The sequence below is a fragment of the Artemia franciscana genome, unplaced genomic scaffold (genome assembly GCF_032884065.1).
Source record: "Artemia franciscana unplaced genomic scaffold, ASM3288406v1 Scaffold_979, whole genome shotgun sequence".
NCBI classification, from domain to species: domain Eukaryota; kingdom Metazoa; phylum Arthropoda; class Branchiopoda; order Anostraca; family Artemiidae; genus Artemia; species Artemia franciscana.
This window is the reverse complement of record NW_027069063.1, coordinates 157,336-181,033: the sequence shown is the minus strand read 5'-3', so window position 1 is coordinate 181,033 and position 23,698 is coordinate 157,336. Positions and strand designations below refer to the sequence as shown.

Sequence of the window (23,698 nt, the reverse complement as noted above, 5' to 3'; positions counted from 1 at the left end):
TATCTGTTAGACTCTTCACTGCTCGATTCAGTTGTGTTTGATAAACCAAGCTGTAATTGTAGAAGTGATATAGAAACTGCAGATCCTATCCTTAAATGTCTAAGTCCGGCTGTAATTATTATACTACTGATGATTTTTGTGATAATGTTCAGCCTTCTCTCGGTTCTAGTAGTGCTTTTAATGTATTTTCTGTAAATATTCGAGGTTTAAGAAATAAGTGCAAGGCAATGTTGTCTTTTCTGTGTGCTAATGAATGTTGCCCATTTATGTAATAGGACTAACTGAAAAATGGCTTTCAGAAAGTGATGATCTAGCAATATATGACCTACCTGGCTACACTGTTATTCATATCCCAAGAATGCTAACAAGTGTTCAGGGGGGATTTCATTGTGCATTAAGTCTATGCATAAGTTTGTCAGAAGGCCTGACCTTGAAGGTCTTTTTCATCAGTGTCTAATAGTAGAATGGTTTAATCTTTGATTATTGATACACAAAACCCGATGATACAGTGTGAGACACTATGTTTATTTTATAAGCTCCCCTTATATAATAGCCCCCCTTATATAAGCCCAATGGTTGGTAGATGGCGCTGTTGCGCTAGCACAGCTGCAGAGCCCATCTACCAAGTTTAGCTTAATAGTGCCCTATTTATGTGTGCTGGTTCGTCAATGGCGTGACCAGTTAAAGCAGTGGCTATCCTGACAGTTTTCTGTGCCATCAATATGCAAATTAAGTAAAGGAAAGATACTTTATTTGACCTTACTTCACCCCTGTACACGGTGGCGCCATCTATTTTTTTGAACTTGGTGACTTTTAATAATTTTTTAGATGTCAGCACTGTTCACAGTAGAGCTTCCCTAGTGGAACGAGTAACTTATCCGCTCTAAGTGACACCCGCGCCAGTGTAGGCAGACCGACTGAATTGAGTCTCACAGACCTACCCGTAATCGTACGCTTCGACAGTTTGCACGTTAACGACTATGCCAATGAGCCGCCTCCTATCCTAAGACCTGTTACTTTCAACGCTCGTCGTGGCCTTCCTAACTTCCTCGTTTGCAACACTAGATCGCTGTGCTACAAAACAGAAGATTTTGAAGCTGTTATTCGCCATTGTTATTTTCTTCTTTTTTTTTGTGTTAGTTTGTTATTTAGCATAGTGAAGCAACGCAAATTAGCTGTTAGCTACCATTTTGTTTAAATAAACCTATCTCTCTCTCTCTATCTCTCTCTCTCTATCTCTCTCTCTCTCTCTCTCTCTCTTTCTCTACAACCTGTTTTGTGAATTATTTGATGAGCTATCTCGGGTAGAGAATTTTCCAAAAAATGTGTGTGCATTCTTAGTGACTTGACCTGTAATTTGTTAAAAATTGGAGCAGACAAAGAATCAGACCATTTATTTGATATATTATCTTCATTAGGACTTCTGCCAACTATATTTTTCCCTTCACGTGTTGACCCTGTTAGAAATTCAGCTACCCTAATAGACAGCATTTGCATTTCTTTTTCTTCTAGTCTAAAATTCTAGTCTGGAATTATTTCCTGATCTTTTTGACCATTTTTTGATTTTCTTTCTATACCAATATCTAATGTAAAACAAATTGTGGATATGCAAGGTGAGTCCCTATTTAGACATTATAACGATAAAAATATTTCTAAATTAATCTCGTGCCATCAGGATAATGATTTGTCGAAAGTACTTGGTGATAAAGATGTTAATATTGCTAGTGAAATTTCACTAACCGTATTGAAGTGTTGGTGGATAAGAATTTCCCAGTAAAAAAAAAAAAAAAAAAAAGAAAAACCGGCGAAAATTTCCTTTCCTTTGCTTCTAATATGGTAAACCATTCTCTATTGGCATCTAAACTGACTCGTTTAGAAGTGCATTGTGCTCCCCTTCATTGGTTCACATCTTATCTATACCAGTATGTGTCCATGAATTCGACATGTTCTCTACTATTACCAGTTTTTAAGGGAGTTCCCCAAGGTTCAGTGTTAGGTCCCCTTTTATTTTTTGTTTATATTAATGATCTAGTGGATGGTCTCGATTCTTTTATTCACCCTGTATTATTCGCTGATGACAATAACTTCTTCATTGTAGACTCTAATTTCAATTTGGTAGTCGGGAAAGCTCATAATCTTCTTGATAATATAAAAAAAAGGTACCTGTTTAATGGTATGGTGCTTAACAGTAAAAAAAATGTGGTTATGAGGTTTAAAACGCCGTATCGTATGTCGGTGCCCTGTGATGTGATCCATTTGTTTTGTGGTGAGGATGAAATCCCCCAAGTTACGACATTTAAATTCCTAGGAGTATTCATTGATTCTTTTTTTGACATTTAAAACCCATATAGCACACACGCGTTCAGTCCTATTAAGGCAAACTTCAATGCTAAGCCGTGGCAACTCAGTTTTATCACCTGATATTATGCTTTATCTTTATTTTACTTTTGTGTTTCCTTACCTTTCTCATTGCTCACCTGTTTGGGGAAATACAAACAAATCTACACTTCACCTTCTACAGAGAGCCGAGAACAGAGCATTAAAGGCTGCTTTTCGTCTTCGTCGACCCTTCTACCGACCTTTATGCAGATACAGGTCTTAATACAATTGATACCATTATTGCCAAAAATAATCTTCGCCTTGCCTTTACATGTTTCAATGGTCTGTTACCTAAAGTTCTCCAGCGGCACGTTCTCAGGTCGGTGTCATTAAGTAGATACCCTTTATCGCTACTTAGTCTTTCTCGAAAGTTATTTGCTCCAAAGTGTTCATCCAGAGCTTCTAAGAAATCCTCAATTTACTGTTCTATTTCTTTATGGAATTCAATCCCATCCGATATGCCTCTTCATCTTACACTGCGGTTTATTTACCGACGTTTTCTTTCCATTAATGGAATTAATTTAACAAATCATTTGAATTTAATTGTATTATGTTCGTGTAATGTGTATTTGGTCTGTTTCTTTCTCTTTCTCGTATTTTTTGTCTCATCCCTTTTTTTCTTTTTTTTCTCTTTACATGTATGATATTTATTTATCTTTGAAATAGTGCGTTAAATGTAATTGATCCCCCATATCTGCTGTATAGTGTATTTAGTATTTAATAAATGAATGAATAAACGAAATAATTGGCGTGCCGAGATAATTATCTCTAATAACCGTAGAAATTTGCACATATGTAAAGTTATAAATGCGGTACTGGGTAGCAATACCGGCTCTGAAACAGGGAGGCTAGGTAAATGTATTTTCGGTAGTTTTAGTTCCATTGGGTATCTTAGAATGTTAGTCCAAATAGTATGTTGGTCCTATTCGGGACAAGATCGTTTTTTTAAAACATGAAATGGTAGAAATACACACTTTGCAATACCACGATCTGTTTTGTTACCTAAAGAGGGCAATAGAGCTTTAAATTCGTTCGAGAGCGATCTTCCTCTATATTCTACGGTCACTGGTTGGGAGGATCGCCCCTGGGAATCAAAGTTGCCCAACTCCATTTTTAGGAGTGTTTTTCCACTTTTCCTTAAATTTTGCAATGTTTTATTGAATTGTAGGCTGCATATTTGATATTCCTGCTTTTGACGGTTTTAAGGGACAGAAAGACTTATTTTTAGAATTGCTGTTGCTTTTCAGTTTGACTTCATTGACTGTTCTGGTTTTTATTGATTTTAAGTTTCATTCCTCGATTGTTTTAGGTTGACGCCAAAAACAATCATGTTTTAATTATCCCATAGAGAGTAAGAATTCACCACGCACATATTTTTAGGCTTTATCTGTCATTTCTGACCTGTTAAGTCCATTTGCAAGTTCAAAGTGATTGAAACATTTCCTCTTCATGTTCAATCTACCATTGTAGCGTCCACAAGCGCCTCAAAATTGTGGGATAAGAAAAATTTTGAATATTTTCTGGGTTGTTTTTCGGGTTAAAATTAAGGAGAATGCCAACATTCGTATAGGCTTTGGAATCGACGGCTCTACCTCTCTACTATAACCCATTATTTGTAGAAGTTACCACTTGTAACATAGAAGAATGTACCAGCGTTTCCATGAGATGGAAAGTGAACCTCTTCTAGTTTACAGATTTCTGAGCCTATTTAATATTTACTATAAAAAAGGATGGCTAAACGCTTAGTATTTCAGGAACTTAGTACTAGAGCAATACTTATTCTTAATACTTTTTTCACGTAGAATTTAAACATGCAGAGATTTTACTATCAATGTTTTTTATGTCAGTAGACATTGTGTGTTATTTTTCTTGCGAAGTGCGTGTTCTGTCTCTTTGTCTGTAATGAACTCTTCTAACGTTAATTATTTTTCTTCTTGCATGTACAGAGGGTACAAATCCATTATTACTATTATTTTCTGTTTTCACATAAAGATTTCAGAAAATATTGTTTCCGATAACCAATTATCATTACATATTAGAAGCTAAAGAAGCTGAAAGTAGGAGCCTAAAGGCTTTATTAGGAGCTAAAAGTAGGCTGAAAAACTTACGAATTGTTCTTCAGAAGATTCCACATCCAATTCATCGTCTGAGGTTACGGGATCTGTGGCAGCTGAAGACAGTTTCTGTTGTCCACCGTCACTGTAACTGTCTGAAAATATTAAATAAATTAAATAGAGTAATTTCATGATAGCCTGAGCACTGAAATAGATTCTTACGCTCAAAACACCCTTATATACCACCAAAAAATATTCAAGCATAAACAAATTCTGTTTCACATTTATATCTCTTCAAATAATGTGATTTTACAGGGTGTGCATATATCAACAGACAAACTACCTAAGAGACTTTAGAAAAAATAATAGTGAAAAATCAAGGTAGAAAAATCATAAACAATTGGCAAACTGCCAATATACACTTCCACCGTTTCTAATTTGCTATTCAAGTTGACATTCAACAAGATGAAGAAATTAGTGAAAATTTTCTATAAATTTGACATACAAATATTGAAAATTTTACTAGTTACAAAACAGACTACTTATGTTTGTTGAAAAAAAAACTTATAAAAGAGAGCAATCTTCCTAAAAAAAACAAAAGAAAACAAAAATCCACTTTTGGCAACCGAAAAGAATATTTGAGCATATGAGGCTTAAGGAACTTGTAGACAAAGTTTCATTCGATAATTATCTTTACTTAATCTATTTGCAAGGTCTTACAGGTGACTCACCGGGTCGACATCATAGCTAAGTCAATTTTGACTGGTCTTCAGAGTCACACCTATCTTCCATGGGAAAATTTGCAGGATTTGCATCAAAGGTTTGCATAAAGTTTAATGTTATATTGAATCAAATTTTCTCAATGAAATTTTAGACCACTGTCTGTTTTTGGTTGAGATACAAGACTTAATAGTTGGAGATTTCCCGTTTATAAAACTTTAAAGCCAGCTAAGATCTGGACTGCGAAGATCAAATGTTAGTATTTCTTGGGGAAGGTCTAACTGATTGTGGGTACCTGCCCGCCCAATGTCAATCAAAACTCATCAGTTCCGATTGTTTTGGTCACTTACTCAGTAATGTACCACAGACGTCAATCTCTGGAGATCGATCAAATTTTTTCAAGGCTGAATTTGGTCTATTATACAGTAGCGTACCATTCGTTGGTACAGTGTAGTTGTCCCTCGTTCTATTCTTGTGACTGTAAACGATTCTGATAGTAAATGATCATTAAAAAGATTATTTTAGAACTGAGGTTGTTTTGTTTGTCTGGAAATCCTGGAGTTCTAGAAATGTTGCAACATTTATAGGTTCTGTCTCCATTTAATGCTCGCCATACCTAAGAATAGTTAAAATATTCTTACAAAGGTAGAGGATACCGACCAAAAAAAGAAAAAAAAGTATTGTTGCTCTGCAGCAGAATTAGCTTACACAAAATGCCAAACATGAAACCAAATAGAAATTACAATGAGTAGTGAAGCCAAATTTCAAACGAACAAAAATTACCACAAATGGGTGTGGCGTTCCTGGTTCATCATCCCCAGCAAACAGCTGGTGTCGTCAAAACCCACAAAGCAAAAACTTAAATTTTTATGGCACTTGGTATTAACCAAGTGACGCATAGCGATCGCAAATTCTGTCGGTCCTAGTTTTGCTACTTTAGGAATTTCCAGGTAAGCTAAGACGATGAAATTTGGCAGGCGTATCAGGAACCTGACCAGACTGGGGGGGGGGGAGTGGGGGGCTGGTTAATTCGGAAACAATAGAAAAAATTAAGTATTTTTAAATTACGAACGGGTGATGGGATCTTAATGGAATTTAATGTTTAGAAGGATATCGTGTCTCAGAGCTCTTATTTTAAATCCCGACCAGATCCGGTGACATTAGGGGGAGTTGGAGGGGGGACTAAAATCTTGGAAAACACTTAGAGTGGAGGGATCGGGATGAAACTTGGTGGGAAAAATAAGCAGAAGTCCTAGATACGTGATTGACGTAACTGGAACAGATCTACTCTGTTTGGGGGAATTGGGGGGAGGGTTAATTCGGGGAGTTAGGGGGGAGGGTTAATTCTGAAAAATTAAAAAAAGGAGGTATTTTTAACTTACGAAAGAGTGATCGCATCTTAATGAAACTTCATATTTAGAAGGACCTCGTAACTCAGGTCTCTCATTTTAAATCCCGACCGGATCCAGCGTCATTGGGGGGGGGGGGGGAAATCTTGGAAACCACTTAAAGCGGAGAGATTAGGATGAAACTTGGTGGGATGAATAAAAACATGTCCATGATACGTGACTGATATAACCGGACTGGATCCGCCCTCTTTGGTGGAGTTGTGGGGGGGGGGGGTAATTCGGGAAAATTACAAAAAATGAGGCATTTGTAACTTACGAATAAGTGATCAGATCTTGATGAAATTTGATTTTTAGAAGGATGTTGCGCTTTTGAGCTCTTATTTTAAATCCCGACCAGATCCGGTGACATTGTGGGGAGTTGGAGGGGGAAATCGGAATTCTTAGAAAACGTGAAAATTGAGGTATCTTTATCTTACGAATGGGTGATCGGATGTTTATAAAACTTGATATATAGAAGGATCTTATTTCTCAGATGCTCCATTTTCAATTCGAATCGGATCCGGGGACACAGGGGGTTGGAGGGGGGAAACAGAAATCTTGGAAAACGCTTAGAGTGGAGAGATAGGGATGAAAACTGATGGGAAGAATAAGCACAAGTTATAGATACGTGATTGACATAAATTGGAAGGGATATGTTCACTTTGCAGGAGCTGGGGGGGGGGTGTTGATTTGGAAAAAAAAAAAAATTGAGGAATTTTAACTTAAGAACGGGTGACCGGATCTTAATGAAATCTGATATTTAGAAGTAACTAATGTCTCAGAGCTTTTATTTCAAATCCTGACCAGATCTGTTGACATTGGGAGAGTTGGAGGGGGAAAACGGAAATCTTAGAAAAAGCTTAGAGTAGAGAGATCGGGATGAAACTTGGTGGTTAGAATAAGCAAATGTCGTAGATACGTGATTGACGTAACCGTACTGGATCTACTCTCTTTGGGGGAGTTAGGGGGTGGGGTTCAGTGCTTTGGCGAGTTTGGTGCTTCTGGACGTGCTAGGATGATGGACATTGGTAGGCGTGTCCGGGAGCTGCAGAAATTGATATAATAAAGTCGTTTTACTCGATTAGAGCATCTGGGGGGGGGGGTTGAAGGGAGAGGAAAAAGTAGAAAAAAATGAGGTATTTATAGCTTACAAGTGGGTGATCGGATCATAATTGAGTTTTGATATTTAGAAGGACCTCGTGACTCAGAGCTCTTATTTTAAATCCCGACCGGCATTAACCCTCCGATTTTTCTTTTAAATCAATCTATTGATTCTTAGAATTTTGCTAGAGCTCATACCATATGAGCTTTTGGCTCGTCCGGCCTCGTCACAAGTGCCATTTGAGCTCTTAGCTCTTGTTTGTTGTGTTTCTTTCATTTCAGTATATCGATAACAATCACTGTACTGAAACTAGTCAAACATGTTACTAATTTTCTTGTATGTTTTATTCCTTTTACATAAATGCAATTCCAAAACAATTCTGACCAAATTCAATTCACCCAAACGGTTTATTTTACATTATCTATTCAATTATCAATCGACATTGTTAGATTAAGAATTTAAATCCTATTACTTCCTGTAAATTCAACAACATAATCTATCCAATATACCAGAACAAAAATTTAGCTTTTTCCACAAATATTCAATGTCAAAAACTTAAAATAGAAACAGCTGAATGAAGCGCCTCTCACTGGTTATGATCTTAATAGTTGGAAAAAATTACAACTCCCAGTTTCATTCTGGAGATTATCATGTGTTGATGTGTTGTACTATCTTGGGATATTTAACTTTGCTCTTGCCAATTTGCTTACCACCTTATTTCAATCAACTCAATTTAAAGGAACAAGGCTTGACAAAATATGACAAGCTGTTCACGGTGAAGATGTTGATGAAATCAAATATGCAAATCTAAGGACATCCATAGTAAGGTAAAGATAAAGGATAGTAAGGAAAGACCCTTAAATTTCAAACAAGCAGTGCTGATCTCCGTCTCAAGGCCCTTCAGCCAGAAAGTGCAATGGGGGGGGGGGGGGAACAATAGAAAAATGTATAATGAAGTGCAATGGGAATGATATAAACTAGCAATTTCTCAAACATCTGAAGAGATCTTAAAAAGTATCTCTAGAATAAAAACCATAGGAGCAGACTTGTATAAGTTACACAGGGGGACAAAAGATTGCCATTAGACAGAGTATAGACTACCCATTTGATTAAACACAACCTAGAAGCAACACTTACCACTTATCTTTCGGTTTGTCTGATTGTCATCGGACGACTGATTAATTCCAGTCTTGTGAGCAGCAGGCCTTGCAGCTCGTCCAATAGCTAGAATATAAAAACAAATATTAAAATATATAAATGTTAAATATAAATATTTTCAATATAAATATTAAAAAAGGAAACAAAATATGGCACAACGTTTCTGAAGTTGAATAGATATTCCATTTTCCCCGAACTTTCATTTTAGCTGGCGTTTTAGGGAAGAAACCAGCGCATTCTTTTTTTTAAGAAGTTTGATTTTTTTGCAGGATCAGGTTAATTTTGAAGTAAAATCCTACTCTCCAGCTTAGTTTATTGCTGCTTTACTTGCACTGTTTTTTCGTTAGTGTGTATTTCTTCTGAAAGGTCAGCTACAAATTTTGGAAAGATCTATTCAGAGTGAGGTAGTTTATTTGTCAGCAGTCGAGTTCGAAAAACGAAAAAGGATCGAACACAAGCAATTTTTAACGAAAAGCTATCATGGATACTGACGAGACATAATGACTAAATCATAGGCTGTGCAATAGCGCTGCCTAAGTAAAGAGCGATGTGCTTTTTTGTTTTAGACCAGGGCACTTCGTATCGAAGGAGTGGTTGAAGAAACTTCAAAAAGGGCGAATTCGATTGGAAATCGAAAGAGGTAGTGTCCTTTTAATAGTCGAAAGCGATTGGAGGGCAAATGACCCCCCTCCCACGCCTACCATATTTCCCAAACCACCTTCAATCAAAATTTTGAGATATCCCTTTTATTCAACATAATTGAAAGGTCCAGAAATATTTCTTTGAGGATGACACTCCCCCCCCCCAAATCCCCCCAAGGCAATGGTTGTAAGTTATGCATGGAAGGCATTTAAGGTTTATAGAGAAAGTGATCAAATAAACTTAGGAGGGGGCTCGTTGATTTGGTAATCAGTAGTTCTAGTGCCAGGGTAGATATCCCCCCACAGCTCGTGTTTTCCCGAAATGCATCTGATAGAAATTTTGCGATGGCCATTTGTTGTCGTAGAAACTTCTAAAAAGCCATATTCGATTGGAAATGGAAGGGGCTAGTGCCCCTTTTAATAGTCAATAGTGACAAGGGGGCAACTACCATGCCCATCATTTCCCCAAACACATCAAATCAAAATTTTGAGACAGCCATTTTGTTCAGGGTAGTTAAACCTCCCGAAAAATTTGCCTTTGAGAATGACAACCCCCACAGCCCTCAGGGCAAGTTATGCTCTAGAGGCATATAACGTTTTTATAGAAAAGGTGGTCGTTCAAACTTCAGAGGAGGCTCATTAGATCGGCAATCAGAAGTTCTAGTACTGTTTTCAAGATTCAAAATGATCAGAGGGTGGATATTCCCCGGCACCTCGTATTTTCCTGAAATGCATCTGAAAGAAATTTTGAGATGGTCAGTTGTTGTGGTAGAAACTTCTAAAAAGGCTCGTTCGATTGCAAACTGAAGGGGCTAGTGCCTTTTTTGAAAGTCGAAAATGCTTAGAGGGTAACTAACCCGCTCCCACTCCCACCATTTCCCCAAACACATCCAATGAAATTTTTAGATGACTATTTGATTCAGCATAGTTAAAAGGTCCGGAAATTATGTCTTTGAGGGTGACAACACTCACCTCCAGCCCTTAGGGCAAGGGCTGTAAATTATGTCCTGGGGAATATAAAGTTTTAAAAGAAAGGATGGTCAAATAAACTTTGGAGGGGGCTCATTGGATTAGTAATATAAAATTCTATTACCCTTTGAAAGATTCTAAGTGATCGGAGGGCGGATACCCCCACTACACTTCGTATTATTCTGAAACACGTCTGGAAGATATTTTGAGATGGTCATTTGTTGTAGTAGAAACTTCAAAACAAGACTCATTTGACAGGAAACTGAAAGGGCCTGTTTTAGTAGTCAATTTTTGTTCAGCGTAGTTGAAAAGTCTGGAAACTATGTCTTTGAGGATGACAATCTCCTCCCTCCCCCTCACAGCTCTCAGCAAAATGGTTGTAAGTTATGTCTCGAGGGCATATAAGGTTTTACGAAAAGGATGGTCGTATAAAATCTGGAAGGGGCTCATTGCATTGTAAATTAGATGCTCCAGTTCCCTTTTTAAGAGTCAAAGTGATGGGGTGCACCCGCTCCCCCTCCTTACCTTTTATTTTCCACAAATGCATCCGATAAAGAAATTTAAGATAGGCATTTGTTCAAAAAGAGTCCAAAGATCTTATAATAAGGCCTTTGAGGGGACAGAATCCTCCAGAGTCTGAGGGTAAGAGTTGTAAGTTATGATTTAGAGGCATATAAGGTTTCTATGGAAGGGGTGATCGTGTGAACTTTAGAAGAGGCTCATTTGATTTGAAATGTATAGTTCTAGTTCCTTTTAGAGTCAAACAAGATGGGGAGCAAGTAGCCCCCCTCCCTGAAATCATCTTTTCCCAAATCGCATTCAACTGAAATCATGACATAGTCATTTCGTAACCTCTAAAAAACATATAACAACGTCTTCTGGGAGGACACCATCCCCCAGAGCCCATTGTCAAGGATTATAAGTTATGCCCAGGACAGCTTTTATGGAACGGCTGGTCGTATAAACTTTGGATCGGATGGAGCTTTTTTGACTGGAAGTTGGAAGTTTTCTGAAAGGTCCAGTAATTATGTCTTTGGGGATGTTAACCTCCCCACAGTCCTTAGGATAAGGGCTGTAAGTTAGGCAATTCGTTCATATGTTATTGAGAAATATATGCATGTTTGAACTTTACATTCCAAGGAGACGAAAGATATTCGTCTCCTTGGAATGTGAGACTTTCAAAAAATGTTGAGGGGAGTTTTGAACTAAATCAAAAACCTTTGGTGTATACGGATTGTCAAAAGGATGCAACACAGGAATAGCTGAGCATATTAATATGGAAAATTCGGGAAATAATAAAGGAGATGATCAAAAAGGCAATAGAAATAGCAAAAATAATTTGCGGTTTACTGGAAACAAAATATGTTTAAAACGTTTTCACTTCCCTTAATTTCATAAATAAAAAATTACCAAAACTTTAAGAAATAAATATCAGTATATATAAATTAAACTGACAATTCCAGGTCATTTGTTTTTGTTGTTGTTTTTTTCAGTAAAGCGCAAATTATGTTCTAGTCCTGAAAAGGCATGGGGGTTATCAGCTCTACTCGCAGTAGTTTTGCGCTTGGAAGATTATTTGACTGTATTTCTACTAATTCTTTGCTTAATAGAGCTCTACCTTTGCTTGAAAAACTTGTTTTGTGGAAACATTTTTTGAATAAAAAAAAACAACAACAAAAAAACATCTCCTTGTAGCTAAAAGCCACCTTATACATTCCTAATTCCTTTTTTTCATCGGCTACTTCGCGTGGAAGGGGTGGCTGGGGATAATTGGAAAAGGGCTCATTCGACAGGATACTGAAAGTTCTGCTCCCCTTTTAAAGAATCAAAAATGAGAGGAAGGTAACCAGTCCCCCGCTCCAAGACCGTTTTTGCCAAATACCCAAGAAATCCAAACAAAGCATGGAGATGTATATTGATCCGATCAAAGCATTAAAACACTTTGTTTCAAAAAATAGTCAATAAGTTCAGTAAATATGCCTTCGAAGATACGTAACCCTCAATGCCCCTGGGTAAGAGCCGTAAATAATGCAAAGTGGCAATCGTTTACAACTGCCATTTCATTATGACAAAAATAAGGTATGTTTGACTTGAGTGTCTAGTGGCTCAAAACTTTCAGGGATCGTTCACTGAATCAAAATGAGAACACATTATGAATCAAAAGGAGAACACATTATGCAGGAAGTCAAGGTGGGCCCGATTTTTTTTTGTCCTTGATGAGTTCAAGACTTTAAGCAGTATGTCCAAGGACTAAGAGGAACCTAAGGTTAAAAAAGTATCTGTGCAAAAAAAAAGGATCTAAAAAAGGGCCAAAAAGCCTTTTTCCTCGATGACTCGAAACATGAATCTTCAAGTCCTTTGTCTAGGGAGGGGTCCAAACGCAGAAGAAAAAACAATTTAGAAAACATGTTGATCCCTTTCAAAACGGAGCCTGACAAATAGTGAGAAAAGGGCAAAAACTTTTTCATGGCAATTTCACTGGCTATAGGACACAGACTTGGGAGGGGGTTTAAACAATTAGAATCTGAAAGATCGAGTATCCTTTATGAGATTCAAAAGTTATAGGAGGGGAATCAGCCCCCATGCATTTTTTTCTATCCAGCCCCCGTAGCCCCCCCCCCGACATCTGGCCAAAACTTTGAGTCTGTCATTTTGTTTAAAAATAGTCGGAAGGTTCAATAAAACATTTATTTAGGGATGATTATGACGCCTGAAGTCCCTTGGGCAAGGGCTGTAAAATATGCAAATTGTCAATTGTTAACAGATAGGTTTTGCAGAGGAAGGATAGGAGGCACATTAGATCTTAGGTGTCTTGGGGCCCAAAGTTTCAGGCATTGTTTCCCGAGTGAAGAGATTTTGAGCTTGGGACAGCGAGTCTTTAGAGGTCCTGAAATGGGCCACAAACATTTTCTCACTCATACGTTGGAAACTTACAAACAGAAGTCCTTGTCCTTGAGGTAAGAGGAGCCTTGGGAAAAAAGTGGTTCAGAGGGGTCTCACTACTCCCAAAAAGTTCAGTTCAAAAAGGGGAAAAAAATTTCCTCGATCGGCTCGAAAGTATTATCCTTAAGTTTTTGGGCTAAGGGAACCCCATACAGAAGAAAAATATATAAATATATTTGTGCGTCCAAAATGGAGCCCAACAAAGGGCCGGCCAGAAATGGTCAAAAAACTTTTCCCAAACTATTTCATATAGAAAAGATGGTTGTAGAAACTTGAAAGAGGACTCAACCAATCGGAAATTATAAGTTCTAGCGCCCTTTTTAAGATCCTAAAGTGATTGGATGGTAATCAGCCCCCCTCCTATCTCCTTTTCTACTTACTAGCTCCAAACAGACCCACTCAATTAGATAGAATTTTGAGAAAGCCGTTTTGTTCTTAAGCCTCGAAAGATCTGATAAGTATGTCCCCAATAAACATTGCCCCATACAGCACAAGGTGTGTGGGGTAGTCTTACCCCACATTGTGCTGCCACAATGCTGCTACACAATTGTCCATGGTTCATAGATTTAGTAGAAAAGGCGGTGTCATTTGATCTTGGTAGTTCGATCAGCTAAGAGCTATTAGGGATCATTCGCTGAACGAACTTTGCCAGATTTTCTCAAGGGTATGTTTACCCAGATCATTGAAGTAGCATGTCTGCAATATCTCCAGAATGGCTAGGGCTATGGAGTTGAAAGTTCAAAGTGCTATTGGGAAAAGGAAGGGGAAGTGAGGACAAGGATGCTTCAAATTTGGTTTTGAAGGGAGGTGGAAGGGTCAAAGAAATCCAATCTTTTGGTTCTATAAGCTTCTAGGGGACTCATAATCAATGCAGGGTAAGTAGCAAGGCAGATCAAAATACACTTAATGCAGGGCTGCCACAGGTTTGGCGACACGCAAATAGGGACTTGGGGAATTTTTGGAACGAAAAAGGAACTTTTAGAGACTTACGGTCGTTACCACCAAACCTAAAAACAGATGTACCGTATGCCCTTCGATAGCTAGGATCAGAGGCCAGGGAAGCTAAAAAAAATTGATCATCTAGAATTTTATCACATCCCACAAGGCTTGTAGAGCAAATTTTTCCTTCCACAATACCTTTCAATCTTTCTTTCCATTTCTAATTTTGATTCTGTATTTTTATTTTATATATATATATATATATATATATATATATATAAATATAAAAGTAAAAAAAAACAACAACTGAAACTGGATGAAACACATTTCTCACTTTCCTGAATGTTTCAAAAGACTAGTTATGGGCAGCTGCTTCTTCTTCTAGATTGTAGCCTGCGTAGTTTCAAGATCTGCGAATATATTTTTTTTTTGTTCATCGGGGAGTGCTAATGATCCATCTAGCATTGCCTGAGCAAGCTGGATTTCCGCCATATTACGTTCTTCTGACATCCTTTCTTCAGTCGATTCCTTGCTACTTGAAGCATCTGATCAGTTGCTTTTTCCTTAGTCCCAAGTGCTTCCTTTTTCTCTTTCAGTGTCTCCTCAAGAGCCTTTATCATTTCCTTGTTCGATGACATTTCAGCGATTAGGTGCTGCTTTTGCTGTCCTTCGTTTTCCAACTTGTGCCGTTCTTCTTCGCCATTTTTTCTAAACTCTTTCTGCCGTTCCAGATAGTTTTGATAGGTCTTTCGCGATGACTTGGGAATGCTTAATCAAATCTTCAGTAACACAAACCTTTTGAGCGCTGCCACCAACTCGACGCAACCCTTCAGCAACAAAAAGCTTGAAATTCAACGTGAGCTCATTCATGGATGCTCTCTGCTTACTGAGGATCCTCCCAGACATCGAAAAATGGTGCTCAACACTGGCCGAACCATGAGGAATAATCAACATATTCTTCACCACAACAGCCAAACTTGGATACTTCCCATTTTCAATGAGTCTATTCCGTCGTTCATCTATCCTTGCCGGCACAGATGGGAACTCACTCATCTGGACTAGTTTAAACTCGTCTAGCAGCAAATCAGTTTTTACTGGGATGGGCAGTTTTTGGGTGACATACAACAAATCCTGAATAGAATTTGACTACGAAAACTGGCTTGGGTGCAAGAAAGACAAGCTTTTCAGGAACAACAAGAATTCTCTGTTCAAAGCATGCTTTACAATGTACTTTGCAGCCGACGCGTAGTGCTTCTGTACACTCAGCAAAACACACGTTTTGAAAGCTCGTCAGCAGCTCTGAGACAGGTCTGAACTTCGTCACTTAGAGAGGCAGCCACTTCCAACAAAGGAAGCATATGTTTGTCATCTTCGAACGGTCTTGGACTCAAGTCTTCTAACAATTTCTGAGCTGCTTTGGCTTTCAAGATACACCTAGCAAGCGTCCGAACAAGAAGCTCCAGTTCCAAAAATTTTATGTAACAACAGTTCTTCCTGCTCGAACTTCAAAGTAAACCCGAGTAAAAAGACTAGAACTGTCAACAATGAACTGAAACTCTGCTTTCAAAGTGGATTCAAAGCTTCAGGAGTTTTGTAATCTCTTTATATGTGTTCGACCTCATCAAAGTAACATTTTTCTTCGGAACGAAGACGGTAAAATACTCAAAACTAGCTGGCCACTGCTTAATCATCCTAGCAACAGCAGGACCAATCGATAGCCATCAGGTTGGTACATGTTTGAAAATGTTCGACCTGAGAACGCCAGTTTTCTGCTGGATTTTTGAATAGTCTTCCAGCCGCGCGCGGACCACCCACGAAAAAAGTAATATACTTTCACAATGAGATCAGAGCAAGTCTCCCCAACCTCTCCTAGGCCTTTGCGAAAGGTGTTGGGTGCAATGTGGATTCTGCAGGTGCCAATGTATAAAAGTCCGTCACCATTTGTTACCTTACGTTTCTCACTGTCCATCAGTCTGAACAGTGTTTTATTCACATTCGGGCCGTTACTACTCAAACTAAGCAGCTTAGAGAGGGACAAACTTCTACCATCAATTGCGGTCAGATTTTCCCATTTTAGGTCCTCTGCAGTCATATAACCTAAGGAACAAGTCTTCAGATGTCTCTCTGCTACCTGATTCATCTTTTCAGACCAGAAACGGATTCTAGCCTGTAACTCCTTTTCACTTTCTCTGTTGGTAGCTTCATCAAATTCTATCACATAATAACAGTTACAAACTTCCTCATATATAATCTTCTCAAAATATGGTCCAAGCGCTTCATTCAACAGGTATGTAAACTTGGTTTGCCCGATGTAGAAATGATTAAGAACTGGATCCTTGAACATTTTCTTGAAGACTTCTGCTATTCCGTCTGTCTAATTACCGGAGTAGTCAGATTAAATCATCTGTAATATTAAAAAACCCTCCTAAAGAGCTAAAACGCCCAATTGAGCACCAAGCGTTTATAGACAGTCTCTGTTCTAGCCCTGGCAGCAATGTATCTGAGCTAAGCCGTGGCAAGAATGAATGGAAACTTGTAGTCTCGTCTAAAGAAACCGCTTGTCGAAAAGGCGAAGTGTTCTGACCCCACTCTAAATGTTACACTTCAAGAGCCTGCTTTTGTTGCTATTGTTAAACAAGTACCGGACGAACTAGTCGACTCGTCACTGAAGAAATTAATCCCAAAATGCATCAAAACAGCTAAGTGTGGTGCGTCAAGCACATTCAAAGTGAATTTCAAATCAAGAAAATTTAGTGAAAGCCCCATTGTATGGATGTCTACTTTTCCGTCTACGCTGCGGTCACTTTCTGTCATGTATAATAAAGCACGGCGTCTGGTTATGGACACCAACCGTTCCTCACCAACACCGCTCTTAAGTGTACGGTCTATTTACATTATTTGTTGTGCTTCTTTTGCCTTTCATCAGCTCTACGGCAATCTTCCAAGATCTCTTCGGAAAACTCATATGTTTATTTTTGATTCACCTCCATATAGCCTTCGTTCTCCAAATAATATCTACATTTGACCTACCTCTACTATTCAATCAGATTTCAATCCCCTCGTTGCTTGTCCACAGGTCTGGAATTCACTACCTTCTTCAGTACAGAGATGCCACTCGTTTGGGACTTTTAAAAAAATTCTTAAGGATCATTTAATAATTAACCGAATAGAATAACTTTTTTTCTTCCTTTGAAGAGTTGATTTCCCCTGAGTTCTGTTCATGGTGTATGGTTGTCTTCTCTGTGCTTTGACTCCTAGGCCTCAGGTATGTTCTCTAAGTTCAGGTATGTTCTATTGTTCTCTTTTTTTGTAGTTGTTGCTTATACTGTATCCCCCTTATATATATTGTAGTTGTTGCTTGTATTTTTTCGGGTATCCCCCATATATACCTGGTCATGGAGCCTTTCGAGGGGGAATAAATGTATTGTAATTCTATTTTGAATTGTATTTTGTATTGTATTGTGTTGAATAATCATAAACTTCTTCTTCTTCTTTAGAACTCATGTAATTTTAATTATCACTGTTTACTCATTTACTGAGTAAGTGTAATTCCCAGTTTGATCACCTTCCAGGGCGCAGCTGGAGGTTGAAGTCAAGCGAAGTTGATTGGAGTTTAGCTTGGTCTGGACGTTTTTCTTATGTTCTCCCATCCCAGAATGCTGCAGTAGAGAGTAACAACCTTTCTGATAAGCAAGTGATGAATTGCAAATGACACAGTAGAACAAGTGTACATCTCCTGGGACTGCTTTGCACCACTCTTTTATCTGGTGCCCTGTTTCGTGTTTCTCCTCAAGCCAAAAATTCTTGAATTTGCACTTTCCTATTTAAATTCAGTTATAAGCAGGTATCGTTTAGCCTGACAAAAGAATAGAAGTTAAGAGCAGTTATTCCAAGAGGCTATTACCCCTAAACTCCCTAAAACCCAAGGCTGGCCCACGTATCTGGCAAAACACTGACAAAATAATAACCTCTCCTGAAAGCTAGGATAAAAAAATTATCCAAGATGACTCTAGAAGCAAAGGGTGTCAATCCTTTTCGCTACCTTAGAGTCTCTTTCATTCAGACAGTAACGCTGTAGCCATGAAACAGGATTATGGTCACAAAAACACATGTTGAAAATGACTTACATGAAGCGAAAACTGAAATACCATGTCTTGCATAGTGGTTTCCATGACTTAGAGATTAGATATTCAACTAATAAGGAACAATGTCGATCAGGGAAAAAAATCTGAAGAGACCAGAGCACTGATTTAGGGACAGATAGGGACATAAAAGGACCAAAGCCAGATTTAGGGACTTCCAAGGACCTTAGGGACTTTGAGGCAGCCCTGTTAGTGGTGCCTGGTTTTCAAAACAGTGTACCTTCAATATCTTCGGAACGGCTTCGGAAATCGAGCTGAAGGTATCAGGGAGTGTTGGGGTGGCGTGGTGGTTATGAGGCTATCAGGGGTTGAATTATGATTTAGGGGGAAAGGGTGTATTGAAATCAAAATACAATAAATACATCTAGGTTATCAACATACCAGATCTGAAATATCTCGTAGACGACTCAATAGATGGAGTTGAAACTTTCAGGTAGTTTTGGAGAAGGGGGATTGACATACCTGATATACTAAAAGACAAAGTTGCTGGACCGTTCTACTCTGCTCAACAAAATGGCTGTCTCAGAATTTTGACTGAATGTGTTTGCTGCCCTTTGAGTCTTAGGCACTAGAACTTATGACCAACAGTCTAATGAGCCCTCTCCAAAGTTTATACGCCCGCCGTTTCTATGAAATCCTTATATGCCCCCCCAGGGCATAAATTATAACACTTGTCCTGAGGCCTATGGGGGGGGTGTCATCCTCAAAGACACTCCAGACAATTTCTGGATCCCTCAACTACGCTGAATAAAAGGGTTATCTCAAAATTCTGATTGGATGTGTTTGGGAAAATTATGGGCGTTGGGGAGGGCTGGTTGCCCTCTGGTCACTTCCGACTATAAAAAAGGGCACTAGTCTTTTTAACTTCCAATCAAATCAGCCTCTTTCGAAGTTTCTAAGACAACTCCTTCTATATGAAGAACCCTGGTCTAATAAAAAAAAATAATTATACATTGTACCCACACCACTCTGCCCTCCAATCTCTTTTTGTTCTTAAAAGGGGCCCGACAACTAATGATTTTGAATCGAATTAGCTCCTTGAAAAGTTTCAGTGATATTTCAAACTATTATAGAATGGTATGGCCCATGATCTTGCTTATATGCCCTTTTGAAAACCTGCATGCATTTAGCTTTTTTGTTTAATTGAAACTCTCCATAAAAGTTTGGCCTTAATACCCTTAGCGTCATGAGTTACAGTAACTGTAGTGGTGGTATGAGTAGTATACACATATCACCATCTGGCTAGTTCAAAATTCACCACATCTTGCCCTTAAATGTCAAATTAATAATACAAGCTGTCCTTGAGATATTGCTTTGTCAACTTTTCGAAAATTCATATGTTCATAGTTTGCTTTGATTCAGTTCAACATCCTCTGAAATATTCTTTAAAAGCTTAAGCTTAGTACTCTTAGCTTACGTAGTAGCAATAGTAGCAGAATTCGCATAACAGCTTTGGTTTCTTCAACCTCCCCTTCAACACAAGCTGAAAGTTTCAATTTAATACCTTCAACTGTTCCGGATGCATTTCTGATACATCCTCTTGACAACATGTGTGGGTAAATTGTGTTTCGATTTAGTTCCATATAGTTTCAATACATTCTGAATTTTTCACCATAACCTTCAGTTTTAATAGCAGCAGTAGTAGAAGTAGCAGTATAATAAATAGTAGAAGCCTTAGCTTTAATGGCAGTAGTATTAGTAAAAGTAGTAATACTTACAGCAGTAGAAGTAGTATGAGTAAAAGCAGTAGTATTAGGATGCAAATATTTCCTTCTGGCAGGTTCAACGTCCCCTCACAATAATCCCTGTTAGTTTCACCTTCACGCACCTATAACTACAACTAATACTACTAGTAACAACTCACCGCAGAACCAAGCTTACACAGCCATGCACGCTCCTCTTACATCCCAGTCCATTCAAAGCCTATCTCTTTAAATTCTCCCAGGAAGTCAGGGAAGTCTAGGAAATCGGGGAAACGACTGTTATTAAGTCAATCTGTGCAGTTACCTGAGACACCTGCCAATTTTTATTGTCCTAGCACGTCCAGAACCACCGAACTCGCTAAAGCACTGGAAATCTCCCCTCCGACATCCCCAAAGAGAGCGGATCCAATCCCCTTATGTCAATCGCGGATCTAGGACTTCTTTATTCTTCCCACCAAGTTTCATCCCGATCTCTCCACTCCCAGTGTTTTCCAAGATTTCCGGTTTCCCCCTCCAACTTCCCCCAATGTCACCGGATCCGGTCGGGATTTAAAATAGGAGCTCTGAGACACAAGGTCCTTCTAAATGTTAAATTTCATTAAGATACTATAATCCGTTCGTGAATTAAAATACCCTATTTTTTCTAATTCTTCCAAATTAACCGTCCTTCCACTCCCCGCCAGATGGTGGAATAGGGGAAGTGACTATTTCTAATTTAATCTGGTCTGATCACTGACACGCCAGCCAACTTTCAGCGATCGCTATTACACATCTAGTTTTAGATCTTCTTATGTAAAAATTGGGGCGGTCCGGGATTCGACCCTGAGACCTCTCTCGCAACCTAAGCGGAAGAATTTAAGAAGAATAATCATTTCTTTTATCGCCAAATAAAATTCTCCTCAACTATCTCGTTCGCTTGCCCCCCCCCCAGGTGGTCAAATCGGGGAAGAGACTATTTCTAATTCAATCTGGTCTGGCCCCACATATGCCTCCCAACTTTCATCTTCCTAGCTTATCTTGAAGTGCCCGAACTAGCAAAATCGAGACCGAGAGACAAACAGACCGACGGACGGAAATTGCGATCGCTATATGCCACTTGATAAATACCAAGTGCCATAAAAACGTAACATAAACGAACATGAAAAAATGTATCAGTTTTTTATCTACCCCCCCCCCCCCAAAAAAGTACTTTAGTAAAACCCCTCCCGAAAAATCCTGGATACGGCCCTGCGCAATGCTCATTATTTTACTATTATTGTAAATTATGATTATCAAATTGGACAGAGCAAATAAAAACTAAATTTGGATACGTCATTTCATGAGAAAAACGGAAAAAAAAAACCGTCAAGGGTTTCGCAGTTGATGATCTGCGGGAATTTGTTTTCTACGCAAAATAGTTTTTTTTTTTTAATTTCTGTAGCAAAAATCTAGACCTGATGGAGCAAAACCAAGGTCATTTTAGGACACAGACCATCAATATTCATCTAATTCAGCTGGAAAACACTGTACTATTTTAAAAAAAATGTGTTACCCCCTCCCCCTAAAAACAAAGATTTATCCAATGATAAATCAGGGGAGCTAACCCTTGGTCCTCTCCATGGCCCTAACCCCCTCCAAAAAAGATTACCAACGATATTTAATTCCGAAATTAAGGGGGCTGACCTTGGCCCATCCTTTAAGGCCGGACACCCCCGTCCAAAATAGCTTATTGAAGATATTTTATTAAAAAAATCATGGGAAAGGACCCCTAGCCCTCCTTTCATGCCACTGCCCCCCCCCCCAAAAAAAAACAACAACTTTTTATCAATAATTTATTCCGAAAATCATGGATATTTAGTTTAATTTTATTAGCTCTTTCCAAGATTGTCCATGACACCTATAGTTTTCACAAAAAAAAAGATGTTTGGCTACTGCCCGTTTCCGTAACGGTAAAAGCACAATGTCTACTGCGTATTTGGCTTTTTACTAAAGATAATTATATTACGAATATTTTCTTTTGTACTTGTTGCAACATTGAATGAAAATTGCAGTGAAATAAAATCTTTGGCTGATGAGCTTTCACTAATTAATATCATTTTATATCAAATATTCATTTTAATTTTATTAGTTCTTGCTAATCCGTTTCCAGACACTTACAGCGATATTTCAGAATTTACTTTGGAAAACACTATTTTGAAATAGTGATTTTTGAAAAACTTGACACTTTGGCAATCGAAAACAAAAGAAAATTAATTTTAAAAAAAAACTTTCCAAAAAAAGAGGGCCATATTAAACTCAAGCTTAGAAGAAACAGAGACCTACAATAGTTCAAACTCGAAACGACCAGAAATTACTATCAAAGAATAAATGAAACAAAAAACGAACAGGAATTACACAAGCAATCATAGCAAAAATACATACAAATAAATAAATAAATCTTGAAACGAGTAAAGCTGAAACTGAATATGCAACTGAATTATACAACAACACAATTCAAGCAAAAATATGACGACTAAAGTCGCAACAAGTCCCAAAAGAAAACAAATCCAATCAAATAGAAGATTCTTTGATGCATTAACAGGAAGGAGGAATTGAATTCACGCCAGAATTTTTTAACTTCATTTAAATTGCTTGTTTAATACCTCGTGACTTGAAAATAAAAAAATAATATATATACATATATATATATATATATATATACATATATATATATATATATATATATATATATATATATATATATATATATATATATATATATATATATATATATATAAATATATATATATATATATATATATATATATATATATATATATATATATATATATATATATATATATCAAACAACAAAGAGGGATAAAACTAAATAAAAAAAAATCCAACGAGATTGCAGCTAATAGAGAAAATAGAGATGAAAGACTAAAACAACGCGGATATTTCGCCTGTATGCAAACTAGGCGTCCTCAGCACAGGATAAAAAGAAAAAAGACTAAACTAAAAACAAATAAAACCACCACCAATAAAAATGAATACAATTGTCGCTACTGATCGACGTTGGGAAAACAAGGTATTAGAGTTACTTCAATGAGAACATCAAAGCATCTGAGGAAAAATTGAAATTAAGTTAACTATTCTGTTGCAAAATAATCCTCTTGTTAGCTAATGTTGAAGCAACTCTTTTTGGTCCAGCAGGTAATCTTGTCCCATCGTGATTATGTAAAATTTTAATTCCCTTATTGACTATTGGTTCATTTTTCAAAAGACAATCATAAATTGGATCAATATTTAAATTTCCCCTGTCCCTATTTATTGAAAGATTAGCAAACATAAGTTTTTTTAATTTCTGTAGTCTCCCTTACCCGCAGAGAAAAACCCTTATCACTAGAAATAGCTGTGGCCTCATCAAATTGTATAAAATGTTCGGGATGAAAGATAAGGAATTTTATACACCGCACTAACTAAATCCCCCAGGTTAAATCCTTCCCAGAATTAAGGAAACTACCTAATGGTCTCACTGATTGGAAAGATGTATCAATGATACGTTTACGAAAAATTCGTTTACGTATCTCACCCGAAAT

The 23,698-nt window shown here is 37.8% G+C and overlaps 1 protein-coding gene across 1 annotated transcript in view; it reads right to left on the bottom strand.

Moving 5' to 3' along the window:
• The window catches only part of LOC136043776 (uncharacterized), a gene marked incomplete at its 3' end in the record, with an annotated part of 43,729 nt that overhangs the window by 8,798 nt on the left and 11,233 nt on the right, over window positions 1–23,698 (bottom strand). The window contains exons 3-4 of the mRNA XM_065728692.1: window positions 8,781–8,867; window positions 4,488–4,588 (exon numbers count right to left, since the gene is read on the bottom strand). Of these exons, the coding sequence (XP_065584764.1) occupies window positions 4,488–4,588; window positions 8,781–8,867 (188 nt within the window). The remainder of the gene's footprint in view (window positions 1–4,487; window positions 4,589–8,780; window positions 8,868–23,698) is intronic.